General features: G+C 45.1%; 1 protein-coding gene across 1 annotated transcript; it reads right to left on the bottom strand.

Moving 5' to 3' along the window:
• Window positions 1–4,818: 4,818 nt before the first annotated feature.
• RBP7 (retinol binding protein 7, cellular) lies at window positions 4,819–8,490 on the bottom strand. Its single transcript, XM_008568822.1, has 4 exons — window positions 8,470–8,490; window positions 7,772–7,950; window positions 7,551–7,652; window positions 4,819–5,058 (listed from the first exon to the last, which is right to left on the bottom strand). The coding sequence occupies exons 1-4, from the start codon at window positions 8,471–8,473 to the stop codon at window positions 5,008–5,010; spliced, it is 336 nt and encodes a 111-aa protein (XP_008567044.1). The 5' UTR covers window positions 8,474–8,490; the 3' UTR covers window positions 4,819–5,007.
• Between the last annotated feature and the right edge of the window lie 2,537 nt (window positions 8,491–11,027).

Below are 11,027 nucleotides of genomic sequence, written 5' to 3' on the forward strand. Positions count from 1 at the left end.
CCTATATAGGGATCCGAACCCGGGGCCTTGGTGTTATCAGCACCGCACTCTCCCGAGTGAGCCATGGGCCGGCCCAGGATCATTGGACTTTGAATAAAGCAGATGGCCTCCTGGGGTGTGGGTGGGCCTCACCCAATCAGCTGAAAGCCTTAATAGAACAAAGACTGACCTCCCCTGAACAAGAAGAGATTTGCCAGCAGACAGCCTGCAGAGTTGAGCTGCAGCATCAGTCTTTCTCTGTATCTCCCCAGCTGCCAGGTCACGCTCAGGATTTTGATTTACCAGCATTTGTAATCACATGAGCCAATTCCTGAAAATTAATCTTTTTTTTCTTTTTTCTCAGGTCCTGATCCAGGACCAAGGGTTGCAGGCACCCAGGCCTCCAAGGTGACTCCTAACTGCGGGCTGGGCAGCCTGCCCTGCAAGGCTCTGGAAATCCCAAGAGGCAGAGCTTCCTCTGAGCAGTGACACCAGGTGCTCTGAGGCCTCTTTCCATGGCCCTTGGGGACACACTTGGGACTCAGTGCATCAAAGTGCGGGTCCTCCCTGCCCCAATAGCCCTTCCAGAACCTACCTGGTTGTACATGGAAAGGCGGCAGCCAGAACACTTCCTATCGGGTCTGTTTCTCTGAAAAACACTGACTAATACACAGTCCATGTTCAAATTTCCCTAGGTGCCTAAAATTCATCTTTTTATGGTTGGTTTATTTGAATAGGATCTAAACAAGGTCCATGTATTGCATTTAATTGATATGACTCATACTTTACTTCTTTTGATCTAGAACAACTCTCCTTACCCCCATTTTATCATGCTGTTACTGGTTGGTTGTAGTAACCATGTATCTATCCTCTAGAATTCCCCACATTCGGGATTTGGCTGATGGTGTCATGTAATGTGTCCCTCTACCTTCCTCCCCATATTTCCTATAAGCCAATAGGTTTACAAGCTGACTTAGCTCCCATTTCTTTTCTTCCTTGGCAAAGAATCACAGAGCTGCTGTTGTATCTGTGAGGCATATCAGGCACACACCATGGCCAGTTGCCCACTCCGAGTGACATTAAGATTGACCACTAGGTTCATTTGAGTGGCGTCAGCCTGAACCATCGATTTGAAAGACCTGATTAGCTCTGCATCTAATGCTTTCAGCAGTCCCTGATGATCACTGCCAAGGTCCATGCTTTCACTGAGGGTTGAAAAATGACCTTCTAAATCTATTATTCCTTTTACATCTATGAGTTGGCATTCTTCTATAAATAAGAACTTTCTTTTCTTAACCATCTGCTTAACCTGAACTGTAGTTTGCATAAGAAAGGCAGATAAATATTGCTGGTTACTTGTTCCTGCTTTCAGTCAAGTCTCATAAGACAAGGATGGAAGAGAACCAGCCGGATTAGAGCTGGTTCACCTGCAGTCAGAGGTGGGAGGGAACACTCCCTGGGACCTGAGTGTTCAGTCCCACAACTTGGAATCTTGAAGGATTAAAATCAAGTCAGCTGCTTCAATGCCCTAAAATGAAGTTGGCACTTCGAGGGGCCACAAAGCAGCAGTCTTAGCAGATGAGACTGGAGTCCAGGCTTGCTCAGAGCCCCTGCCCCTGCCAAAGGGCCAGGGTCATCTCCTTTTGGTCTTGTTCACTCGGCTTCTTGCTGCACCCAGTGCCCATCAGCCACCCTCTCACCTTAGGGCCTTTGCACGTGTTCTCTGCCCCCAGCTATCCACAAAGCTTGTTTCCCTTACCATCTTCCTTAAACATGCACCACCAACCTCCGGCTTTCCCTTTTTTTTTTTTTTTGTAGCTCTTAACACCATCTGACATGCTATATTTTTTATTTATATGTATTGTCTACCTCCTCCCATTGGAATGAAAGATCCCTGAGGGGAGGAATTTTTCATTTTGTTCCCCACTAAATTCCAGGAATTAGCACAGTTCTTGAGGGAGCAGGCCCATTTTATTTGGATGAAGTAATAAGCACTGATATAATTTTGCCTTGCTACTGCAGCCTATGGTTTCTGATTGCGTGAAAGCAACAGCTGTCATGTTACAGAGATTTCCAAAAAGGGGTGGTCTCACAGTCCACAGCCCCTGATTCGGGTTACTCACGACACAATTCTTAAATCTGATGTAGGCTTGCAACCTCAGCCAATCCATTTACTGCCTGATTCTATCATGAAACAATTTCATGTTCTGTTTGGTGGGGCCACATATCCAATTGGTTCTACAACTGTCTTCTGACTTTATTTGGCTCCAAAGTCACAGCTTCTAAGGTCAAACTAACAAGTTGGCTTCTGCTACTGGAAACCAAGAGTTACATCTAATACACAGACTCATTTCCTATTGAGTTGTCAGCACCAGCTGACGTAAGCTCCGTAAAGGCACAGACCTTTTTTCGGCTGTTCTCCGTTGTATCCATAATACCCAGCCTAGTGGCTAGCGTAGTTAGTAATCAACAAGTTAACATGAACCCTTTCCTAACTTTCCTTATCCAGCACAGACTTAGTGGTCCAGCAATTCCACTAATCTTGCTAATGGAGTTTGGATGTGTTGTCCCCTGCAAAACTCATGTGGAAATCTGACCCCCAATGTGGCAGTGTTGGAAACTGATTGAGTCTTGGGGGTGGATCCCTCATGAATGGATTAATGCCCTCCCTGGGGGAGGGGGAATTAATGAGTGAGTTCTCCCTCTATTAGTTCCTGCGAGAGCTGGTTGTTTAGAGGACCCTGGCACCTCCTCTCTCTCTCTTGCTTCCTCTCACCATGTGATCTGCTTGTACCTACCAGCAGCCTGCCACTTTCTGCCATGAGTAGAAGCAGCCTGAGGCCCATGCCAGATGCAACCATCTCAGAAACTATAAGCAATAAACCTCTTTTCTTTATAAATTACCCAGTCTCAGGTATTCTGTTATAGCAACACAAAACGGACTAAAACACTTTGCAAGTCGCTTCCTCACAAGACTCCCTGAAGCTACCGCCCTGTTCCTTTGCTTCTCAGCCACATACTCAGCTATGATGGGTCCCCTAACGCTCTGCATGTCGCTTCAACACCAGGTGTGCTGCCGAACTTTCCACACCAAGGTGGCAAGACCCTCCCACCTTGCCTTGTCATACCTCGGGCACCTCAACAGGTGCTGCACATTTTCTCCCTTGGCTTCCCTGATGCCACCCTTGTCTCTCCAGCCTTTCTGGTCGCCCTTCCTTTGCAGGTTTTGTACCTCGGGCTTCTCTCTTCTCACATTAAACACAATATTCTGGACATCCACATGCAGAGCTCATATGCCTGACAACCTGTACATGTCTCCAGACCCATCTACGCAACTGCCTCCTGCACAGCTTTCTCCCCGCCCCCCCGGGCAGAGGCACCTCAGGCCTAGTAAGTTCCAGTCCTACTTCCCTCTTCTGCTCCTGCTGCCCTTTCCCTGATGGGCTTCATCCTTCCTACAGCTGCCTGACCCCAAAACAGGGCGTCTGCCTTGACTCTTCTCTTCCACCATCCCTACGTCTCATCAGTCACCTTAAACTGTGGATTCTGCTTCCTAAATGATTCGTTATTTCTCTCCAGCCCAAAGAGTCCTTTCCCTGTATTTGGAGCCGGGGCTCCAGATGCTCCTGACCAACATCATCTTGCACTTAGATTTCTACCACAGCTTTCTAAACTGTCTCCCATATTGCAGCCCCCACTGACAATCCTTTCTTCCCCTGCAGACTTTCTTTCTATGAGCAAATCTGATCATGCAGATCCCCTGCTTAACACCCATCACCATCTTCTTATTACTTTTGGGACAAATTCTTACCTCTTTAAATTGGCATTCAAGGGGCCGGCCCGTGGCTCACTCGGTAGAGTGCGGTGCTGATAACACCAAGGCCCCGGGTTCGGATCCTATATAGGGATGCCTGGTTCGCTCACTGGGTGAGCGTGGTGCTGACAACACCAAGTCAAGGGTTAAGATCCCCTTACCGGTCATCTTTTAAAAAATAAATAAATAAATAAATAAATAAATTGGCATTCAAGGTCCTTCATGATAGGGCCTGCCATGGTTTGAATGTCCCCTCCAAAACTCATGTTGAAATTTAATTGCCTTTGTGATGATAAGACCTTTAAGAGGTGATTGGAACATAAGGGCTCTGCCTTCACCTATGGATCAAGGCCAATATCACAGGAGTGGGTTCCTGATAAAAGGCTAAGTTCAGCCCTTATTTTCTCACACACTCTCTCGCTATGTAATGCCTTCTGCCATGTTTTGATGCAGCAAGAAGGCCCTCCCCAGATGCGGATCCTCAATCTTGGACTTGCCAGCCTCCAAAACCAAAGTCAAATAAAATTTTTTTTAATAAGTTACCCAGTCTGTGGTACTCTGTTACAGCAGCACAAAATAGACTAAGACAGGACCCCAGTCTGTCACTTGTCTCCTCTGTCCTCTCTCCCCACCCATCCTCACCCACATATACCCTATGCTTTAGCTAAAGTGATGTTTCCAGTTCTTCAAACATCCCCCAACACAGCCCCAGCCTTTCACTTAAAATGCCTCCCAATTGCGCCTGCTTACCTAAGCTTCAGGCTTTCGCTTAAAGATCACCTGCACTTCCAGAGACCCCTGTCAATGCCACCACCTGCCCATCCCCCAAAGTCAACTTTGCCCCTCCTGAGCTCATAGCTGCCTGTACTTACCACTGTTTAGGTCGCTCATTTCATCCAGTTTCCCCACTAGCCTTGAAGGCAGGAGTTACATCTTGTTCGTTGGTATGTCCCTTGTGTACCTAGAAGGCTTTCAAATATTTCTTAAAATAATGGGCTTTGCTAAATATAGGAGGAAAAACCTCAGTTATTTGGACAGGTTTATTGAAGCTCAGCAGTTTTCTCACGAGCCAAATGGCTTGTGCTACAGGCTGTGTGACATCTCTCCAACCACAAGCCCCATCTCCAAACCAGGGCCGATGAACACCTGTTCATTCTGCAATACGATTTGGCACTAAGCTGCAGCCACAAGAGGGCTCTGCTGTTGGCCATGGATCAGGCTCTCTGGAACGTCTGTTTGCACACTTGGCCTTCACAGAACATTTCCTAAGGTCAAGGAGGAAGAGAAGAGAAAAGATGAGTTGGCATATAGTTGCTTGTGTCTTTTCCAACCCGACTTCTCCAAGTCCCTGACGCCAACTGGACGTTCAACAATTCAATCCAATTCCTACACTAACTCCCAGAGGTAGCACAAACCCCACAGGCTCAGGGTTCGGTCTCACCAGATACCCCCACTTCAGATGCCAGTCGCAAGTCCTGTACTTCTAACTGAGCAGCTATAAATCAGGGATTCCCAAACCTCTTCTTTGGGTTTGATAATTTGCTAGAATGGCTCACAGAACTCAAAAAAGAGCTTTACTTATTATTACCTGTTTATTATAAAGTGTACAACTCAGGAACAGCCAGATGGAAGAGATGCATAGGGCACGGTGTTGGGGGGTGGGACATGCAGATTCCGTGCCCTCTTCAGGTGCATCACCCTCCTGGCCCATGGCACCCCATGTGTTCACCAAGTGAGAAGCTCTCTGAACTCCATTATCTAGGGGTTTTTATGGAGGCTTCATTATGCTGGCATGATTGATTAAATCACTGGCCATTGGTGATTAACTCAATCTCCTCCCCTTCTCCCCTCCCCAGAGGTTGGGGGTGGAGCTAAAAGTTCCTCTAATCATGTTTTGCTCTTTCTGGTGACCAGCTGCCATCCTGAGCTGTCTAGAGGCCCCTAACCACCAGTCATCCCATTAGCATACAGAAGACACGCATCACTCTGGAACCCAGGACAAAGACCAAATATTAATTAATGAGTTTGTTTGTTTGTTTACTTATTTTTGGTGGCTGGCTGGTACAGGGATGGAACCCTGGACCTTGGTGACATCAGCACCACACTCTAACCAACTGAGCTAACTGGCCAGACCCAAATATTTATTTTTTATTATTCACAGCAAGTAAGAATGTTTTGTGAGTATCCTTAGAACAAGGGTCTTTCTGTGCTCCGCTTGACGAGAGTTCCTGGATATTCTAGAAGGAAGACAGGAAGGAATTCTCACTTTAAAAACCATAATTAATTTTAACATTACCTCTGACAGCTAACTAATCTAAACCCTCAAACATATTTGTATTTTCTTTGTAGTTCCATATTACCTTTTTATGATGGCAAGATTCTTACTTTGTTTTTATTGTCAGATGAGTCTGAGATTTGCCAATCTAGAATCAAAACATTTTCAGTGCCTTTGTAATCAAAGACCACCCAGACCCTCAAAGACCACCCACACCCAACTTTAAGGAAAGTGCTCTAATTGTTTTCATGGGTCTCACCTAGAATTCACACATACAGTGGGACAAAAAGGCAGAGTTGAGACCACACCTACTTGTCAGACCTGGATTTGAATCTCCACTCTGCAGCCGTGGGGAATTTCAGAACCTCAGTTCCTTCTTTTGTAAATGAGAGCAATAGTGTCCTTCTCACAGGATTGTGATGAGGACTACATGAGGTCATGCACCCAGAGGACTCAGCACAGTGACTGGGGACAAAACCATCACTCAAAAAATGTAAGCTAGTATATATGGCATGAAGGAATTCACACTGCAAAAACAGTGGTTAAACCTTAAGATACAATTTTTTTTCTTTTTTTGGTGCTGACCGGAATGAGCGTCCAAGCCCATCACCTTGGTGTTATAAGTCTATGCTCTAACCAACTAAGCTAACTGGCCAGCCCCCTTAAGGTACTATTTTATACCTTCTAAATGATAGTTTGGAATTATTAATTAGGCTGAATTATAACTTGTACGTTCACGAGGTGCTGGTGACACAGTAAACTGATACACCCTTTTGGACGTGAGTGAGAGGCAATGTGTTGTCACACACTGATGTGTGACAACAGTGATCCCAATTGTGAATTCCTCCTAAGAGAATAAATCCATAGACGCAGAAAGCTCTATGCACATGAGTTTAAGCAATAGCAGAAAACACCCTGAAACAAAATCCTGGGCACTTAAAATAAGCAAAGTTTTACTAAAATAACACTTCATCAACCTGTTGGAATATTATGCAGCCAGTCTGCTACCCTACTATATATATATTCAGTAAATACGTGGTGAATTCAATAGGAAAACTATTTATAAATCTGGAAAGTGTTCTTATGTTAAATGAAAAGGCAGAATATTCTGACAGATGGGAAGGTAACATGCAAAACTGAAAACAGTTGGGTTAGAAGGGTGGGATCACTGGTCATGGCGTCCTCTTTAACATTTTCCTTAATATTGAAGGGGCTGGTTGGTTTGCTCAGTTGGTTAGAGTGTGGTATTATAACCCCAAGGACAAGGGTTTGAATGCCCATACCTGCCAGCCGCCAAAACAAACACATAGATAGATAGGTAGTTAGACAGATAGATAGATAATATTCTATCATCTCATCAGAAATAAGAACAAAATGTGGTGGGTACCAGGTAGAGTTTGTCCCCTTCCATAGGTAGTTAGACAGATAGATAGATAATATTGTATCATCTCATCAGAAATAAGAACAAAATGTGGTGGGTACCAGGTAGAGTTTGTCCCCTTCCATCCAGTGGGTCCAGCCTCTGTTCTTCTTTTCCCCTTTCTGGACACAGGTGAGTTTGTCATTATCCCAGATAACCAAACTCTGAATGAGGGATGGGAGAAAATATTGGTTTGCTCTGGCAGGATCCTCAACTATTACTAAGTACGATGCCAAGTTAACTTTGCAAAATTAAGAGCCTTTGTTATCACTTTAATTTTTACCTTGCATTTTCTGTTATCCAGGCCTTTGTTATCTTCATCAAATTCTTCTCCAACTTTGAATTTAACAAGGTAGTTCCTGAGGCTGCTGTACGTGTGGATGGTAAAAGAATCCCCATCCTGCTCAATCACTTTCTGTGGCTTCAGCAACTTGGCTATCTTACGAGTGGCAAAGTCAATACCTTAAAAACAAAAAACAAATTTTTTAAAAATCTGAACATTTACTTGAGATGCAAAAGTTAAGGATTTGGAAGCTGTTTGCAAAATCATTGCCTATGATTGCTAGTGTTTCTTTCACAGCTTCAATGTTGTTTGCTGCTGAAATTGGATCTATAGGGAAAGCCATCCTGGCAAACCTCCATCCAAAGACTGATGAAAAGGCCTGGATAGCTTTCAGGAAAGATTCAATAGTCTGGCTGTGACTTAGGTAATGGATTTGAAGCTGGGCATGGCAGAAGCAGTTCTGAGAATCCCCCCAGAGGCTGACAAAGAAACAAGGAAGCCAAGGAGACAGGACTCAGGCCCCCGCTCCAGCCTCACCCACAACAACTCTGCCTTTTTCCGCTTTGTGTATTTACGTTGTGAATTAAGGCAGCATTTGAAAGTTTAACAACAATGAAAGAAAAATAAAACAAAACACTGCACTCATGCATATAATACTGTATATTTAGAATTTTTAATAAACTTTAGAAAAGACTTACGCATGCAAACATGGATCAGGGTTTTGGAATCCCAGTTCCATTTAGTAGCTTTGAGCACATTATGTAGCTAGAGGTTAGCATTGCTATTTTAAATAGGGTGGCCAGGTGACATTTCATCAGGGAGTTGGAGGAGGTGAAGTGAGCCATGTAGATTTCCGGGGAAAGACTTTAAGGCAGAAGTCACAGGGAACCCAAAGACTCTGGGGAAGGGTGTGGTTGTGTAGTCCAGGAGCTGTGAGGAGCCGGGGGTGGCCACCGCAGAATGAGAGAGGAAGAGCAGGAGGAAGGAGAGGAGTTAGAGATGAGCTGTGAACTGGAAGTAAGATGGGAGTCACAGGAGTGTTTAGAGCAGGTGACATGATCTGAGTGGCAGGAAGCTACAACTCAGACACTTGCTTGGCACCCTGGACACTCCCATGAGCCGTAAGGCATGATTTAGGCATTATCCTGTTATGTAAAAAAAAATTCCCAGGAATCTTCATTTTGGAAACTTATGTGCCTCTTTGCAGGTCGTTCAGTCCCAAAGTTGATTCCCACTTCAGCATGTTCACCTAAGTGATTCCTTTCTTTTTTTTTTTTTTTTGTCCTTTTTGAAAGGGGCCGCACCGCGCTCAGCCAGTGAGCGCACCGGCCATCCCTATATGGGATCCGAACCTGCGGCGGGAGCGCCACTGCACTCCCAGCGCCGCACTCTCCCGAGTGCGCCACGGGCTCGGCCCTAACTGATTCCTTTCTATCTGGCGTGGGGCTGCCACCTGCTAGCAGTGCCTCCCAGGGCCAAGCCTCGCCCTTCTGTTTCCAGCCTAAAAAACCTGGCCGAGCACTAAGCAGGGCTCCTTCAGAATCTTACTACCCCAGCCAATTGTAAGCTCAACAATAGTATAAATATCCCTTTTTTGTTTTTTCTTGGCAGCTGGCTAGTAAGGCAATTGAACCCTGGACCCTGGTGAGAGCTAACCACGAGCCCTAAATGTCTTTATCTTAGTAAAAGGTTTTACTTTTTTAAAACCTAGAACTCCAGTTTTTAGCTTAAGATGCAAATGATCCAGGCTTTACTGGTTTTCAATAACGTTTATGTACCGTATTGAGAGTAAACCCTTAAAATATTTATCCTATTTACAAGTTATTGCTGACTTTCCTTAAACCCTACTATGTGAATGAAACAAAAGCCAAAAACAATGTTAGATTAAAAATTACATCAGTTATGCTTTCAAAATCTGAGAGTTGATTTGTTGCTAGTAGATTTATAATTTATGCTACCATGTTGTAACATTGTCACTTTACAGATCTGCAGTTACAAGGCTGGCCTCTTTAATGACCAAATGACCAAAGTTTACTTTTTTTTTTTTTTCCTTTTTGTCTTTTTTACTGACCGGTAACGGGACCGCAACCCTTAGTGTCACACCCGCACCGGGGACCAGCAACGGGATTGCAACCCTCGGTGTTGCACCCGCACTGCGCTCAACCAGTGAGCGGGAACTGGTCTCCACATGGGATCCGAACCCTCAGCGGGAGCGCCGCCGCCTCAGGCGGCGCACTCTCCAGTGCACCACCAGGCCGGCCCCAAAGTTTACTTTAAATTAGCCTGAGTTCTGCTCATTTTCTGCCAGGTCCACACTTACAATGACCTCGACGGTCCAAATGGCTTTAGTGCTCATAAGACTTTTTATCCAGGTGAAACTATGCTTTTCCACACCATTAGCCTGTGTTAACTAGGACACAGATGTCCAAGCAGGAAGGAAGGGACAGACCAGAGGACATGTTACTACAAGCATATGAGCATATATACACTTTAGGGCAGGATCTCAAAGAAGCCCACACAAACACATACTTATCTAAGCTTCAGATGTTCACGTTAACCTTCAATCCCAAAGCCGCTTCTAACCTTGAGGTAATGTGGGTGTTGGAGCCAAGAGGAGTTGGCTTTCAATCCATTTATATGGTGACCCTGGGCAAGCTGGTACCACCACCACCTTCTCAGGTTCGTAAGGGGATTGAAGGGACGACCTGGGCAAGTTGGTTAGCATCTGCAGGCATTAGCACAGGGCCTGGGTCTCCTTGGCTACTGTGGGGTCCACCAAGAGCTCCCAAATCCCAGGCTAACTCCTCCAGGCACAGAAACCCAAGCAAACGTTCTTCTTTGTCCAAGGATCAAGTTGTCTTTCTTCCTGCAATTTGGCAGAAGCTGGGAGACAGCAATGTCAGAGCCATGTTGGGGACCTGCCAGATCAGTTCCTGAATGTGAGTTTTTAGTCAAAAAGGAGTAATTTTCCACATCAAAAGAGATACTGGATGGGGCACATGACAGGATGTGTTGTTGGGTGTTCTCTGATGACTTATTTGAGCCTTAGCATCACTGCTAACAGGCATTCACCTCACTCCTAAAAAAAAAAAAAAAAGGAGAGGCCATCGCCTATTATTTTCCTAGACCATAAAAGTTTAAAGATCTAAGTAGTGTAGTCCGTGATTTTTTTTTTTTTTTTAAAGATGACGGGTGAGGGGATCTTAACCCTTGACTTGGTGTTGTCAGCACCACGCTCGCCCAAGTGAGCTAAGCG

The sequence above is a fragment of the Galeopterus variegatus genome, unplaced genomic scaffold (genome assembly GCF_000696425.1).
Source record: "Galeopterus variegatus unplaced genomic scaffold, G_variegatus-3.0.2 Scaffold445, whole genome shotgun sequence".
Lineage (NCBI taxonomy): Eukaryota > Metazoa > Chordata > Mammalia > Dermoptera > Cynocephalidae > Galeopterus > Galeopterus variegatus.